The sequence below is a fragment of the Mobula birostris genome, chromosome 14 (assembly GCF_030028105.1).
Source record: "Mobula birostris isolate sMobBir1 chromosome 14, sMobBir1.hap1, whole genome shotgun sequence".
NCBI classification, from domain to species: domain Eukaryota; kingdom Metazoa; phylum Chordata; class Chondrichthyes; order Myliobatiformes; family Myliobatidae; genus Mobula; species Mobula birostris.
In genome coordinates, this window is record NC_092383.1 from 66,458,867 (window position 1) to 66,477,191 (window position 18,325).

The window sequence follows — 18,325 nt, forward strand, 5'->3', positions numbered from 1 at the left end:
CTGACCATTCTTATTGTTATGCATTGTAGTCTCTTGCCTGATGGTAGAAAGTCAAAGGTGATGCTGGATGGATGAGTGGGATCCTTAATAATACCAAGGGCCTTGTGTATGCAGTGGTCCTGATAAATGTCCTTGGTGGATGGCAGAGAGACCCCTATGAACTTCTCATCTGTTCTCACAGTCCTTTGTGGGGACGTTTGGTCCGATGTTTGACTGTTCCCATTACAGATGGAGATGCAACTTATCAGGATACTCTCAATAGTGCTCCTGTAAAACACAGTTAAGATGGGAGGGAGCCTTGCTTGCCTCAACTTTCTTAGGAAGTGGAGGCAATGCTATGCCTTCTTGTTCAGGGAGGTGATATTGAGGGATCAGGGGAGGTCATCCATGATGTGAACTCCCAGGAACTTGGTGTACTTAACTCTCGCTATGGAGGAGCCATGTATTCACAGAGGAGGATGGTTCGTCTGCTCCTTCCTGAAGTCCACAATGCTAACAAAGCTAATGTTGTTCCAATAAACACACTTTGTAAACCATTTCATTCAGTAAACTATCTTTGTAATTAGCTATACTGTAGACAATATGACATACAATTGTTTAATATCAGTCATTTCTGACCATAGTAGATTACATCTTTAGAGGAACTTGGTTCATACCTGTTTAAAATGGCCAAAAGAAAATACAAAGTAATCGGCTACTGTGGACAAACAGATGTTTCCAAAACTGAGAATAACCAAATGAGTGAAATGACCCACTGATAATACGATAAAAATGATTGCTCAGATTTGAGAACTGTTGTGCTTTAAGTGAAAAATGAGCCAAATTTTACCAGAAATAATTCAGTTCATTGTTGAAAACTACAAGTTCCATCTTTCCCATCACTTCATGGGCTAGGATACCAAGAGGCACAGCGTAAGTTAATCACTATTTTATTCTCCACTAGTTAATCTAGCCATTCACTGTAGCTGCTTTCTTTGTTGTCCTCAAAGTTTCTTTGATCTTGACAAACTCTGGGACATTTTCATGTTCTTCCAACCTTTGTTGTTCCTGTTCATACTGTCAATGAAAAGTGAAGTAATTTTCAGAAGTAATGTGATTCCATAGTAAGATAAATATAAAATTTAAACAGTTTAAACATACTACTTTACATAAGTTACAATAACCTCTCTGTAAAGCTGAACAACTAAAATTCTTGCTGAGCTTAACCTAACTCTGATCGAAATCTGTTCACCTGTCGTTTGAGTGCTCTTTGACTCAAGCATTGCTATTCTCATTCATGTCGAAAAAACTTTTCCTGATTTCTTCATATAAATCTCCGTCAGGTCACCCAACTTCTCAAATTGCTGGATTTCCCTAAAGACTTCTTGTCTTCATCAACTGGCTTAGAATCCCCTCCTTCTCTTTAATTTCCTTTGTGTCACTGTAACCAAATATTGTTCTGATTGTCGCTACCTCTCATTTTGGTAAGTTATTTCTACAAAATATTTTCAGATAATTTTCCACCTTAAACATGAAATATAAATACTGATTGTTATTGTATAAGCATAGAAAAATATTTTACAGGTTAGTTCGACCAACACACTGCAGATAGATCAATAAATCCAGGTAACAGACACAAGATGCTGGAGGAACTCAGCAGGCCAGGCAGCATTTATGGAAAAGAGTGTGTTGCTTGGATTTCCAGCATCTGCAGATTTTCTCTTGTTTCAGAATAAGGCTACATTCACACTAGACCGGATCATTTTGAAAACGCTGGTTTCGCGTAAAAACGATAGGCCTCCACACCAGGCGTTTTTGAAAATACCTCCATCCACTTTAAAGTGGGTACTTGCACGAATCTCCTCCTACTGGGCATGCACAGGACACACAGAAAACAAGCGAAGAGGAAATGGTATACTTGGTGCACGTTTGTCCAGTTACAGACTAGAAAAACTTAAAAGGAAATTGCCAAACAATAGATTTGGTGCACGTTTGTCCAGTTACAGACTAGAAAAATTTAAAAGGAAATTGCCAAACGAAAGACTTGGTGCGCGTTTGTCCAGTTACAGACTAGAAAAACATTTTAAAAATTGCCAAACGAAAGACTTGGTTCGCATTTGTCCAGAAACATTTCCTACAGCCACAGTCTCTTCACTGATGAAAGGGACGACAACTACAACTAAATGCAATAAGGCTTGTTACTGGGCAAAAGTGAAATTTGCTGATACCTCATTTGTTTGCCTTTACTTTTGTCATGTCTTTGTGTATTATTTTGCTGTATTTAACATGTGCAATAAAATGAGTTACTGGGCAAAAGTGACAATTGCATCTACTGAATGTTTGCACAAACAATACATTAATAAAGCACCTTGTTAAGTGTATAAAACATGTCTGCATCAGTGTTATCTTGTACTTCCATACAGTGTTACATTAGGCTGTTACACATCTATTGTCAGATATTGTTGTTGTGGTGTTGGAGGTTGTGTTCAAGAAAACAATGAAATGCTGCGCTGCCGCCACCATTTGTTCCGGCACGTCATGACAGCGTTTTTAAAATTAGCCAGTACCCTGTACACACTACAACGGCCAACCAGCGTTTTCAGATTTAAACACTCTGGAGAGTGTTTTAGAAAAGCTCCGTTTTCAGGGGAGGAAAACACCGTTTCAGTGTGGACGGAGGGTCAAAACGAAGAGAAAAAGCTTTGGTTATGGTTTATCCGGTCTACTGTGGACGTAGCCTAAATCCAGGTGATTTTTAAGCAGAACCTTCCAGAGGAAATGACTCTCTGAATTTGCATATGAATGCCAAGCCTCCACCATGTTTCTACTGTGGAACCAAAATGCAAAGCTTTGTGTCCAGTTCAAGATCAGCAACAAGCAATCAGTGCATCTCTGGCCAATGAAAGGCTTGGTTTTACCACAAACTGCTCCCTGTGTCGCAATTTACAGAGATTAGTAGGTGGGGTACTCTGCAGACATTTTTCACCTCTCCCTGCTTCAATCCATGGTTCCTATCTGCTTTAAGAAGACAGCTATCATGGCGGTAACTAAGAGAAACAAAGTAATATGCCTTAATAACTATTAACATCCATCATCATGAAGTGCTTCAGAAGGCCAGTCATGGAGGCATTAACTGCAGCTTGTTTCCCTTAGAAGGAGGTGGGATTTGAAGAGAGGTGCAACTGTTTAAGAGTTAGGTCTTTGGACTTGCTATAATCTGGAGCGTGATGCGCATTTGCAAATAGTTAGAAGCTGAGGGCTCCATCGATAAGACTTCCACTGAATCTGAATCAAAATTAGAATCAGACTTAACATCAGTGGAATATGTTGTGAAATTTGTTGTTTTGCATTGGCAGTACATGGCAATACATAATATTAAAAACTATAAATCAAAATAAATAGTGCAAAAAGAGAGGGGAAAATACTGGGGAAGTGTCCATAGGTTTATTATCCATTCAGAAATCTGATGTCAGAGGGGAAGAAGCTGTTTCTAGAATGTTGACTGTGTGTCTTCAAGCTCCTGTGTCCCCTCTTTGATGGGAGCAATAAGAAGAGGGCATGCCCTCGGTGATGGGGGTCCTTAATAATGGATGCCGCCTTTCTGAGGCATTGCTCCTTGAAGATGTAGTTCATGATGGAGCTGGCAGAGTTTACAACTTTCTGCAGGTTTTTCTGATCCTGTGCAGTGACCGCTCCCCCCACCCCCCAACCCTTACAGGACACTGATGCAACCAGTTAGAATGCTCTCCATGGTACACCTAAGGAAATTTGTGAGTGACTTTAGTGACATACCAATTCTCCTCAAACTCTTAATGAAATATAGCCACTGTTGTGTCTTCCTTAATTGTCTGAATATGTTAGGCCAAGGATAGCTCCTCAGAGACGTTAACATCCAGAAACTTAAAACTGCTCACCCTTTTCACATCTGATCTCCCACTGAAGACTGGTGTGAGCTCCCTCAACTTCCCTTTCCTGAAATCCACAATCAATTCCTTCGTCTTAGTAACGTTAAGGACAAGGTTGTTCCTGCCACATCACTCAACTAGCTCTTCTATCTTGTTCCTGCACACCTCTTCATCACCATCTTAAATTTTGCCAACAGTAGTTGTGTTGTCAGCAGATTTATAGATGATGGATGAGCTGTGCCTAGCCACACAACCGTGGGTGTAGAGAGAGTAGAGCAGTGGGCTAATCACAGATCCATGAGGTATGCCAGTGTTGACTGTCAGCGAGGAGGAGATGTTACTTATGATCCGCTTGGACTGTGGTCTCCTCACCAGGAGACCACAGAATCCAGTTGCAGAGGCAGGTACAGAGGCCCAGGTTTAGGAGCTTGTTGATTAGAGTTGAGTGCATGATTGCATTGAATGCTAAGCTGCAGTCAATAAGCAGCAGACGGATGCAGGTATTGGTATTGGCCAGGTGATCCAAGGGAAGAGCCAGTAAGATTGCACCTGCTGTAGACCTACTTGACAATAGGCAAATTGCAGCAGATCCTTGCAGGAGATGATGATTCTGGCCATGATCAACCTCTTAGAGCACTTCATCACAATAGATGTGAGTGCCACTGGGTGATAGTCATTAAGGCAGCTCACCATGCTCTTCTTGGACACTGATATGAAACAGATGGGAATCCCTGACTGCAGCAGTGAGAGATTGAAGATGCCCTCGAACACTCCCGTCAGTTGGTTGGCACAGGTTTCCAGAGCCACACCAGGTACACCAGCAGGGCTTGACGTCTTACGAGGGATGAGTCGTCATCTGGGAGTGAAGCATCACAGACACTCATGATGTTAGGTTTCGCTTTGTAGGAAGTAATGGCCTACAAACACTGCCAGAGCTGACATGCATCCAATTCCAACTCTAACCTCAATCAGAAATGTTTTTTTTCACCCTTAAAATTGACTTCTTGTATAGCAGAGAAAATCTTTGGCTGTCTGCTACAGACATTAAAAGACCTGTTCACTGCCAGAGCGAAGAAAAGGGCTTAAAAGTGGACTTTTGATATCACCACCTATCATATCATAACCTTAAATCTTATTGTCTACCTGCACTGCACTTTCTCTGTAACCGTACCACAATATTCTGCATTCTGTTACTGTTTTCCTTTGTACTACCTCACTGCACTATTGTAATGAATTGATCTGTATGTATGGTGTGCAATATCTTGGTACTTGTGACGATAATGAACCAATTTCAATTTCTTCTTCTTCCTTCAATCCCCACACCTCTACCTGGAGCACAGATCTTTCTACAATTCAACCACCTCCCTTTTCCATTCCCATGACTCACTGTCTTCAACCTCAACTCACTACAATTCACTGTCCCCCACTGCCCGCTCAATTGTCCTTAACAAATAAAGAGCTCTGATATCCACATCTTCACATCTTTCTGAATAGAACAAAGCTCACCTGAACACTTTCTGCTGATCTCCCAAGCAAGTACTAGTGCAAGGAATGCCAGAAAGTGATTTTTGACTCTCAACCCTCAACTCTGAACTCTGAACTGTCCAGCCAAGTGCCAGAATGTTGCGGCTATGTTCCAATTTCCTAGTCAATGCTCCTAAATACAGGTGGGTGTGAAAGGTTATTTGGATTTGGCTGAAAAGTAAAGCAGGTGAAGGCAGGATGAACATAGTTCAAGCCTTCTTGGAGAGGTGTGCAAAAAGCACCCAAAGAATGCAGACCAATTTACAGAGAGAATAGTTTGAATGGTTCTGGGCTGAGAGCTGATACAGATCACATAAGCCAAACAGCCTTTGCCTATTTTGGGAGAATACATGAAATATGAAAATTAAAATAAGAACGTGAGAAAAAAAGAGATGAGTTGAATGGTAGAGTAGATTCAATGCTTTTATGATGATCTCAGATCATGGTTTGGTGAACAGTACAGAAAATGTATGAAAATCATGCATTTATAAAAAGAGCGTTTAATCAAAAGGTACCTTGTTAATTGGATTGCTCAATGTACTAGGTACTGGGCATGTTTGGTTCCTTGGGCATCCTGATCTCTCCAGAGCAGTTCTCTTAATAAAAAAAAGTAAGCCCTGCTATTGGAGACATTATTTTAAAGCTTAATACAAAAATCAGAGGTAAAGTTTTCATTTTGGGCACACATTATATGTATTAGATTATCACTGCATCTCAGATTTCTACAGAATTACTTTTCTTAACAGTAACTTCACATGGCAAAGAAAATGAATTGAATTTGAGGAGCCTTCCTGGTTCAGTACAACTGCTATATCCCATGATTTTGGTCTGGGGCATCCATTTTGTGAGCGGCGGATCATTGACAATACAACATTTCAAAAATAAAAGACAGTTTTCTCAGAACTTTACTCCACCCTTCCTCCCCCAACCCCCACCACCCAGTTGTTCACAAAAATAATTAGAACCACTCATTTACATTTTCCAGGCCCTCGGCAATTCTTGATCTTCCTGTAAGCATAGAAATATTTTTGCCGAATACAGATTTAATACAGGGCAGATTATTATCAATCTAAACGTAGACTGCCCCTTTGAATATGGCAAGCCTGGGATCAAGGGATTAAAATGTAGGGAAGAGTAATAAAGGGCCAATGTTAAATGGACACACAAAACATGAGCTTGAAGAAATCTTTGTTGCAGTTCACTGAGATTGAATGATTGTTGTTGTTGATTTGGACACTTCCATTAAATGGCATTACTACTATGGAAACAAGTGGAAACTTGTTTCTTTGTGTTTATTTTGTACGCTTGTTGGTAAAAAGCAATGCAATACACATGCAAATAGATTTTCTTTGATTATTTAATAATTGCTTAGTGAAAGATTCAGATGGTTAAGCATACACTTGAGAAACACATTTATTTTACTGTGTGGTTGAGAATGAAACCAAAGCTGCCAATTTTTTACCAAATCTCTATAAATGTATAGACATATGTAGCTACAGCACACCTGTGCTTTATCGGTAATTGTACTTGAATGCATTACTCTAGAAATTTTGAATAATTGATACTAGATTATTGATATTAAATTTAGCAAAATGATACAAAGGGTCCAAACATACCTGCTCTAGTTTCTGGTGCCACTTATTAAGTTCTTGTTCAAGGTCTGTTTTGGGTCTCTGGGCTTTTTCCTGTTCCCTTAATAAATTATATTTTCTTTGTTCCATTACCCGTTGGAGTTCAGGTTTTCTCGGAAGTGCAAAGCCTCTGAGGAGGAGTATAAAAATGTTAATCTGTTTTATATAGAAACTTCCAAAGTGCTTTGCTTCAGTAGACTCTTTAAGTCTAAGTTCAGTTTTTCTCAGGTGAACATTAGGTTACACGCTAACATTGCATACTTCTATATTTAAAGGACATTTAAACGTTGAACAATAACATAAAGTCCATAGATTGTTTATTCCATCAGTAACAAAACCACACTCTACCATTATTTTTCTCTGTTTCTCAGGAATCAAGGACAGTAACATTCAGTTTCACAGTGAGTAAGCCTCGCGTAGAGTATTGCCATCTGTGGGCGCAGCTGGCCACTTCCTCCAGTAGAAGCCCTGCGTTGCCCTATGCCACACTGGGTCTGGGATCCAGCTCCCAGCAGAAGGACGCATGTGGGGCCATTCAAGAAGAGTTCTTTTTGAATTTCTTTGGTCCTTATTCTTTAGCTATTAAATGAAAATCAAGCGTTAAATCCATAGGCAGGTGGCCAAGATTCTCAGGGTTGTGGAAAATCTACTCCATTATTTATAAGAGGTTCCTAGTGCATCTTCTCGCCAAGAACGAGGATTAACAAATGTCTAACCAAGACATCTTTCACAATGCCTGCCAGCTCCAACAAAACTCCACCACCAGACACATATTCCTCTACTCCTTTCTTTCACTGCTCTGTTGTTGGCTCTTCAGTTCCCACCAGCGACTCCTCACCTTACCATACGTTCCCATGGGAGCCAGGAAATGCTACACCTGTCCTTTCACTTCTTCCCTTCTCACCATCCAGATCATTCCAGGTGAAGCAGAGATTCACCTGTGCTTCTTTCAATCTAGAGTACTGCATTTCCTGTTGACAATGTGGTCTCCTCTAGAGCGGAAAAACAAAATGCAGCTTGGCTGATAACTTTGCAGAGCACCTGAATTTAGTCTGCTGGAGTCGCTCTAAGCCTGGCACTTTAATTCTCCATCCCGCCCCAACTCTCACCTTTGTGCCAGCAGCCGCCTGCAACGTCACAAAGAGGCACAACACACTAGCCTGAGAGACGGCATCTCGTCTTTTGTCTGAGCACATTACAGACTTCCAGACATAGTACTGTATTCCCCAATATTACAGTAACTTGCTCTTTCTTTCTGCCAGTTACCTATTTGTGATTTTGACTCAGTACCATTCCTTCTTCTTGTATATCCTCACCTAACGAGCACGTCCCACAGCTCTGCTATTAACAATACATAACAGAGACGAAGGAGCAGAAAATCTGTTTCTAACTGTCACATTAATCCAATTGATCTCTCCATTTCGGCACCAATTAGTCCTCTTTGTGTTTATGCTCCACACCTGCCTACTGTATCCTCTCTACAACCAACCTTATCAGCAAATACTTTCTCCTGCTTGTTCTTTTCTGACTTTCTATTCAAAGCATCCATGCATTTTGCCTTAACTTTGCACATTGTATATTAGGCCAGTACAACAGCAGAACATGCCTTTCGGACCTCACTACAGTAAACGAAACTCATGCTGCAGATTCTGGAAATCTGAAATAAAAACAAGAGTGCTGGAAAAGCCTCAGCAGGTCACAGCAGAGCACATTTTCAATTCTTGCATTCAGGTCTAAAAATTTAATCACTGTGGAAGATGTCTTATTCCTGTGGAATAATGTTTTTCCTGACAAGGAGGATCACTCTGCTTGGCAAGTGAAACTTGTGGCTATGAAACCAAAATGTATATAAGATAACTCAGCTATTATTGAACTATTAAGTACACAACAAGCAGCAAAAGCAGAAGAAACAATTAATGTTTCATGACTCATAAAGTGCCTTGAACCTAAAATGTTAACTCTGTTTTGCTTTCCAGTTACAGCCCAACCTGCAAAGAATCTCTAGCATTTTCTGTTTTTATTGTATATTCCTTTTCTTTTCAATATTTTTATTGATTTCTTACATAAAAAATACAGAGTACAGGAGGATATATAGTATATATCAATTACAATATATTTAAATCACACTTATTGTCTCATTAAATTGAATCGTAGTATTGAAAAGTAATAATTTTATTCATACAAAAAAAATCTAAACCCACTACCAAGAAAAGCTGTTTGGTAAAGAAAGAAAAAAGGAAAAAAATCCTTATTATGTAGTAAAACGTATTATTAGCCAACATCTGTACATAATAACAAATCAAAAATTTTGAAAATAATTCAAAAATGGTCCCCACAATGTTAGAAAGTCTTGTGTAGATTCAGAAATTGAACAACGAATCTTCTCTAAATTTAAGCATGACATAACATCCTTTAACCATTGAGCATGAGTAAGCGGAGCAACATCCTTCCACTTAAGCAACAATGTCCTCCTAGCTATAAGAGAAATAAAAGCCAAAATGTGCAAATCAGGTGTCTCCAAGATAATATCTTTTCCTCCAACAATACCGAATAAGGCAGTCAAAGGGTTAGGTTTAAAATTTACTTTGAAAAGTACAGAAAAAGTTTGGAATACTTCCTTCCAATATTTTTCAAGACTTAGGCATGTCTAGAACATATGAATTAATGAAGCTTGTCCATTATCACATCTGTAACAACAGGGAGATATATCCGAATAAAAACGAGACAGCTTATCTTTAGTCATGTGGGCCCCATGGACCACTTTAAGTTGTAAGAGGGAATGACAGGCACATAATGATGAGGTATTAACCAATTTAAAAATTTCATTCCAAGTTTCCTCAGAAATTGAAGTCTGTAAGTCTTGTTCCCAGAGATTTTTAACTTTGTCTAAAGGAGTGTTTCTCATTCCCAACAACATACCATAAATATTAGATATTGATCCATTATGAAAAGGTTTTAAATTAAAAATTACATCCAATAAATTCTTATCGGGATTGTTAGGAAATGTATGTAATTGAGATTGCAGAAAGTCTCTAATTTGTAAATATTGAAAACAGTGGGTTTTGGTAAGCTATATTTAGTTGACTACTGCTCAAATGAAAAGAGACTTCCTCCAATAAACAAATCCTGGAAGCATTTAATACCCAGTCTACCCTAATCTTTGAAAACTAAATCAGTCATAGAAGGTTTAAAAAAATAGTTAGAAAAAATGGGATTTCAAAGAGAAAATCTCAATAAACCAAAATATTTTCTAAATTGTACCCAAATCCTCAAAGTATGGTTAACTACAAAACTATCAGTTAGTTCACTTAAAAGTAAAGGAATTGAGGATCTGAGAAGTGAGATGATAGAAAAATTTATTAACAGAGTTAGTTTCTAAAGAAACCCAAACCGGACAGTCCTCTCGGTTAATATAATATGATCAAAATGTGAGGCTCCGTATATTGACTGCCCAGGAATAAAACCTAAAATCTGGTAAAGCTAAACCATTCTTTTTAGCTTTTTGAAGACAAACTTTATTTGGTCAAGAAAGTTCATTTCTTCATATATATGAAGATATGATAGAATCAAGAGAATCAAAAAAGGATTTAGGAATAAAAACGTGTAAGGCCTGAAAAGGGTATAAAAATTTAGGCAAGATATTCATTTTAATAGAATTAATTCGGCCAATCAACAATAATGAAAGGGGGCAACCACTTTGATAGCGCCCTTTTTACATAATTCAGTAGGGTAAAAAAATTTGCTTTAATTAAATATTTATAATTCTTAGTAATTGTTACACTCAAATAAGTAAATTGATTTCTTACAATTTTAAAAGGAAGGTTAGTATTAATTGATACCAAATTACTCAAAGGAAAAAGTTCACTCTTATGAAATTTTTTTTTTATGACCAAAACAGGAGAGTAAGGAAAGTACGGAAGGTAATGAAGTCTCAACATTGGAAACATAAAGCAATACGTCATCAGCATAATGCGAAACTTTGAGAATAATACCCCTCCTTAAAATACCAGTGATATCATTAGATCCTCGAAAAGCAATAGCTAAGGGTTCTAAGGCCAGATCAAAAAGCAAAGGGCTCAAAGGACAACCTTGTCTAGTTCCACGTTGAAGTTTAAATGGTTTGGAATTCTGAGAGTTAGTAAGAACGCGAGCAGAGGGAGATAAATAAAGTAATTTAATCCATTGAATAAAATTGGCCCAAAATTAAATTTTTCTAAGGTTTTAAATAAATAATTCCATTCAACCTAATCAAAAACTTTCTTAGCACCTAAGGATATCATGCATTCCATATCTCTTTAGAAAGAGAATAAATAACATTTAATAAGTGACTAATATTAAAGTGGGGATATCGATTTTTAATAAATCCAGTCTGATCGTCAGAAATGATAGATGGTAAAATATTTTCAATCCTACGAGACAAAACTTTGGATAGGATTTTAGTGTCAATACCAAGTAAGGAGATTGGTGTTTTTATTGTATATTCCGACCATTCTTTGATCAGAAACTTTTTCTCAATTCTCCACATAATTTATTCGTAAATATTTATAGCCTCTGGTTTTAGCCCACACCACAGATGGAAATATTACTTCCAGGTTCCGCATCATAAAAGGCTTTTTGTTACATCACTCCTCAACCAGTTCCTTTCAAAAGAAAATATAAAACCTCTTCAATCTTTCCAATGTTTCTAATCTCTCAGATGTCTGTATTTATTGACTTTCTATACTTTTTATAATGTACAAGTTAGAACCCTTTCACAGAACTGCATCACTGACCCAGCCAAATTTAACACAAATTTCCTAGTTTTATTTTCTGCAAATCAACATCATCATCATCATGATCAGGTGCCATGCCCAGTTTGAGCTTTGACTGCCATGACCCACACACTCCTGTTTCAGGTCAAGTGGATCAATTCATTGGTATTCATTTCCAGTTCTCTGGCTGCTGTTTCCATCATCATTTGTCTTTGTCTTCCTCTTGCTTTCTTCCCTTCAATCTTTCCCATAATTACCATGCATTCTAACTCCTCTTTCCTGATCACATGTCCAATGAAGTTACGTTCCCTATTCATGATCTCATACATTATTTCTCTTTTTGTGTTTGCTCTGTTCATGACATCCTCGTTAGATATTCGTTTCGTCCATGATATTCTTTGCATCCTCCTCAAAAACCACATCTCTGCTGCTACAATTCGTTTCCACATGTTACTAGCTATTGTCCAACATTCTGAGCCATATAACATAACTGGATAAACGTAACATTTCAGTACTCTGAGGTGGGTTGTCATACCTAGTTTAGTATTGGTCAGTATACTCTTCATTCTCGTAAAGGTGTCTTTTGCCATCCCTATTTTTCTTTTGATGTCCAAGTCACATCTGCCATCTGATGTCACCCAGCTTCCTAAGTAGCAAAAGTTCTGTACTTGTTTTATGTCTTCCCCATTTATTCTCAGCCTGCATATAGGATCTTCCTTCTTTTTGGATATCACCATATATTTTGTCTTTTTGCAATTGATAGATAGTCCCATTTTTGCACTTTCTTCAACAATTATATCAATTAAGTTTTTCAGTTCTTCCTCCGTACTTGCAAAAATGCATATCCAAAATTATTGATGTTTTCACCACCAACTTTGATTCCCAAGATGTCTCTTATTTTTTGTAATATTGTTTCACTGTACACATTAAATAAATCAGGGGAGAAAACACACCCTTGTCTAATGCCTCTCTTTATTTTTGTAAACTGAAGATCTATTCTTACAGTGGCAGTTTGTTTCCAGTACAGATTTCTGATTAGGCGGAGGTCTTTCGAATCTAGATCTAGAGTTTCCTGTAATAGTTCAAATAACTTATTGTGGTTCACTTTATCAAATGCTTTTGTGTAGTCGATAAAACAAACAAATCTTTTGCACTTGAATAGCTCGTTCTGATAGTATCCTTAACATCAATATTGCATTTCTTGTACCTTTGTCTTTCACAAAACCACATTGTTCTTTGCCTATTTCAGCTTGTATCTTACTTTTAGCTTTTGTCATCAAAATTCTTAGAAGAATCTTGGTGATATGGCTCATTAAACTTATGGTCCTATGTAATTCACATTCTATTGTTCCAGCTTTCTTAGGAAGAGTGATAAATACTGGCTTTTTCATCTCTTCTAGTATTATTCCAGTCTCATAAATTTCATTGATTAAATCAGTAAGTTTTTCAATTCCATAATCTTCAAGGGCAATAATTTGTTCTATCGCTAATTCATCAGGACCTGCCTTCATCTTATTTATTGCATTACGAACTTCAGATTTTAAAATACTTGGACCTTCAATGTTTTTCTTAATTTCTCATTTTTCGCCTCGATCATCTTCAAACAATTCTTGAATATACTCAGTCCATCTGTTCATAATCTCATCTTTTGCCATGATAATGGTACCATCCTTTGTTTTCAAACATCCACCTGAAGAACAGAGGAGCTTTTTACCAGTGATATTCTTGATTTGTTGATGTGGCCTTTTTGGATCAGTAATAGTGATTCTTTCTATTTGCTCACATTCCTAGTTTAACCATTCTTCTTTGGCTTTTTGACATAAACTTTTAACTTTTTAATCTAAGGATTTATATTCTATAGGATTTGCTTTCTTCCATCTCCTTTCTTCCATTAGATTTTTGATTTCATCTATCATCCATTTATTCTTTGTGCTTTTTTCCTTTTTAGGAATCACTAACTTTGCTGATTCTACCAAGGCATCCTTTAGAGAGTTAAATTTCATTTCTACATGATTGCTATCACCTTCAACAGATGCTATTTCTCGACTTTGAAATCTATTCCTTACTTCAAATGTAAATTTTTGTCTTAAGTTTTCTTTTTTAATTAATTTCAAGTAGTCAAGGGATTGTTCTGGTTTTTGCTTCTTTACTTTTTTAAGTTTTACTTTTACATGACATACTACTGGATTATGGTCACTATTACAGTCTGCCCCTGGATATGTTTTGCATTGAGTCACTGAGTTTCTAAATCTTTGGTTTATAGTAATAAAGTCAATTTGATTTCTAGTGTTATCACCTGCACTTTTTGCAGGTCCACAAGCGACTTGGATGGTTTTTAAAGTAGGTATTCATAATGACCTGATTACTCATCTTGCACCATTCTACCCATTTCTCACCTCTTTCATTTCTTTCCCCTAGTCCAAATTTTCCTATGCTATTTCCATCAGCACCTTGTCCTACTTTAGTATTTAGATCTCCCATGACAATAACAATATCTTGAGATTTGCATCCATTCTTTGCTTTTTCAAGCTCTTCATAGAATTTATCTATATCTTCATTTGTTCCATCTGTTGTTGGTGCATATATCTGTATAATTGCTAAGTCAAATGGTTGTCCTCTGAATCTAACAAGGAGCACTTTTCCCGATATTGCCCAATGTCCTAAAACACTTTTGCCATGTTTTCATCCATTAGAACTCCTACTCCATTAGTATGGGATGTTCCACAAGAATAAACTAGTGTTTTATTTCTAATCTGACATGTTCCAGCACCTATCCAATGAACTTCGCTAATTCCTATGATGTTAATCTTTAGTCTTTCCATTTCATTTGTCACATTGTCCAATCTTCTTGCTTGATATAGGGTTCTTACATTCCAAGTGGCAATAATTTTTTTTTGTTTTACATTAGTTTTATGACCAGTAGCTTGATGACGGTCAGGGATCCCCTGCTGGCCAGAATCAACCCTACTGAGCGAAGCATCCTCAGAGTTGTCTTGAAGATCCTCCTGACGCTGTTGTTGTGTGATACATTTTGTGGGTTTGACCATGGTTTTCTTAGCAAATAGCAATGGTGGTTTGCTATTGCCTACCATTGGGCGAACTAAAGAAATTGCCATTTCTTTTCCCAAATGTTCATCCACCTATACTATAGCCGTTGACATTTGAAGTCATAGCTCATCCGCCTTCTCCATCATAAGTTCAGTTACTGAACCTGCCGGATGTGCCGTTGGCCTTCGCTCTTATCCTGAGCAGGAACCCTTGCAGGTGCTACCATTCTGGGTCAGAGTGGCCCTGGGAGCAATGAATGACTAAGGGGTAACTCCACTTTCCCCAAAGCTCTGAAAGTTCCCAGTCAGAGCCTCATCACCGGTTGCAGTTTAGAGTCATACCCAGGACTAAAATTCAGAACCTACCCTCGCCTCTGCCTGTTTACGCTGAAGCCTGTTGAGCCAAAGCCGTTCCACTCTGACTCAGTCCACTCCGACAATGGCCGTTACGACGATAGCCGTTCGCTTCTTCAAATAGTGCTTAGTTTTCCTTCCCTACGATTGTATAGCCTACATCTCCACATTAAGTGACTTATGAATGTCCCCTTTGCACCCCCACCCAGATGAATTTAGTATTTATCCTTCTTCTACACATTTTGAAGTTTGCTCTATGAAAATTTGTTTGCCAATGAAATTCAAATTCTGAATTTTTTACTTACTTCTTGTGTGAAGTCCTCTTCTTCTCACTGTTAATGGTATTGCCTGATTTATTGTTTATTGGAGGTTTTTTGGGGATTAGCACATATAGCAAATAACTGTGGATTAAATCTAAAATGCAGCTAAGAACAATAGGCTCCTAAAAACTGTGATCCAAGTTGATGGAAAACACCGCAGATAATTGAAAGACCAGACATTGCAAATTTAAATTTGTTATTTGTGTCTATTGTATGGGTGCGAAGAGGGAAGTGTAAAGGTGGTATGTAGTTCAAAGGAAACATTGTAAATTTGGAATTGTCCTGAATTTTGACCATTAGCATATAAAATGTGCTGTAGTGTTGGGTCAAGCAGACCTCTTGCTCTGAAAGGGGTCTCTCTCTGTCACACACACTCTCTCTCGTGACTCCAAAAGGCTGTCAGTTTATTTGTGAGTGTGTGTATCAAATAAAAGACTACTTTTCATACCTACCAACTGTGTTTCTCCAGTGACTTTGTTCACACAACAGTGTCAAATCTACTGATAACTGTATCTGAGGCACTTGTGCAAACTGTGGCAAGGACCAAAGGCAATTACTTTGCTTAACAGGAAGACAATCACAGAACAGAAATAAACTTCCTATGAAATTATTTTCAAAATCATCTAGGAAGCAGGACTCACCTCTTGTGACTTAACAGCAGTTCATGATGAAGAGCGCGATAACTCTTGGAATCCTTCACAGGATTATTGAGCTTCTGGGGTCTAATGAGCTCAGTCTTTCCATCAGCCTGAGTTACATTAGCTTTCTTTAACCCCAATTCTGCTTCCCTGTTACCACTCCAGGCGTATCCTGTATGAAGAACTAGTGTTAAGCAGACATAAGGAACCTTTGTTATCCACATGTTACCACTGAACGTTGGTCACTATAGATTGCACTGCTTCTGGGAAATGCTGTCTCATTCTGCCCTGCAGAGCTGATGTACGGTTAGAATGACAATGAAGTTTTTTGAATCTTGACTCTTTGAATCTTGAATTAGTTAAAATAATTTATATAGATGGAAGATTTCATAATAACTTTAATCACATTAGCTCAATTCTGTTTATGAAAGTTGTTTAACTTGCATTTAATTAAAATCACTAATAACTAAGAATTAATATTAATTTATTAATGAACTTATTGAAACAGTGTAAATATAAAATATTGGTGTGACCCAGTGTTATTCACTGCAAGACCTCCTAAACCAGTCTTGATTCCCGTCAACCCCAAATGACGGAGCCGGGAAACGCAGCATGTCAAACATTTACCTTGCTTTTTGTGTTCTCTAGCAGTGCATTACTTTTAAAGGGAAAACATAGTCACATAGACAAGTGTTGCTGCAAGTTGTGCAAAGTCTCCAACTAAGTTAAGACCTGATAATCTGTTGGCAGAATTCAGCAGATCTGGCGGCAGCTATGGAGAGGAATAAACAGGGTCTCAGTCTGAAATATTGACTGTTTATTCCTCTCCATAGATGCTGCCTGACCAACTGAGTTCCTCCAGCATTTTGTGTGTGCTGCTCTGGATTTCCAGCATCTGCAGAATCTCTAGTGTTTATTATCTGTTGGCAGAGCTGCTGGATGAGGAATCAATACTGGTTGGGGCAGAAGGAGAACAAGTTCACTCTTATTCAAATTGTGTCATAGCCTCTTCACGTCCATTGGAGCATGCAGATGAGACATTTCAAAAGTTACCTTTTGCTCTACTGTCTGCTTAAGTCCACCCAAGATATACCCTCAAAATATATACGTCAAAACTTTTGACTCAACCACATGAGAGCTGAAAGCTCTTATTTGAAAGATAATTTCTGAATATATTTCAGAAGAAAGGAAGGAAAAATGATACAAGTGCAAGCATGCACTTATGCACACATACATGCTTCACATACAAAACTAAACGCACAGAGACACGCACGGAGCAGGAGAAAGAGATATAGCTGTCGTCTATTGCTTTAATTATAACCAGGAAATAGTTTGAAAGCAGAAGTAATACTATTAAACATTTTATATATATATCACAGAAATAAATGTAATAAGGTATTTAATAAACTGAGTTTGTTTTGCAGCTTGTGTTTTTCTCTCCTCCTTTGCTTGGATTGAATTGACTTTACTTTAAATGTTATTCAATGATAACATCTCATCAATTAAAGAAATCTAGGGATAAACTGCTGATAGTGAAAATTTGAAATAAAAATAGAAAATTCTGGGAAAGGTCAGCAGGTGAGGCAGCATTCATGGAAAGAAGAGCAGAGCTTAAGGCTGAAGATCCTTCATTACAACTGGAAAATGAATCTCATCCTATGAAGATGAAAGTCTTTAGATGGTATTTATGGTGAAGTCCATGGTAGACCAGGCACTGGGGACAATCTTGTTGATTAGATGTTGCCAAGTTGATTATGAGGCATTAATTGCATAGCTTTTTTTTGCAGGGTCTTTGAGTCCTTTCATATTGAATTGCTTTTGGGTACATTATTGTGCCTTTTCTACTTAAGCCCTAAGTTGATTGAAATGTCATGCTAGAGGATAAGGGAAATGAAGGGGAGGATGGAAAAAGAGGGAGCAGGAGGAAGGTTATGGCAGGAAGGGATGTTGTCCCTGAGAGATGAAAATTCAACTCTGCTGAACTATGTTTCATTATGTCAGATATTTTATACTAAGTATATCAACGCTATATATTCAATTAACTTTTGCATTTGCTGTATTTACTTCTTAGCAATTCATGACATGACAGTAGTTTTGCAAATATTCTCTGTCAGATTGGTATTTATTCATTAATCCTAAATTGGAAATGACCAATTTTTCTCTGCTTTTAAGGACA

The 18,325-nt window shown here is 37.7% G+C and overlaps 1 protein-coding gene across 4 annotated transcripts in view; it reads right to left on the minus strand.

Moving 5' to 3' along the window:
- Positions 1-353: 353 nt before the first annotated feature.
- The window catches only part of LOC140209954 (protein FAM107B-like), a 112,883-nt gene continuing 94,911 nt past the window's right edge, over positions 354-18,325 (minus strand). For all 4 annotated transcript variants that reach the window (XM_072278644.1, XM_072278642.1, XM_072278641.1 and 1 more), the window contains 3 exons: positions 16,153-16,321; positions 7,025-7,169; positions 354-1,056 (listed from right to left, as the gene is read on the minus strand). In XM_072278644.1, coding sequence (XP_072134745.1) covers positions 949-1,056; positions 7,025-7,169; positions 16,153-16,321 — 422 coding nt within the window. In that variant the 3' untranslated portion in view covers positions 354-948. The remainder of the gene's footprint in view (positions 1,057-7,024; positions 7,170-16,152; positions 16,322-18,325) is intronic.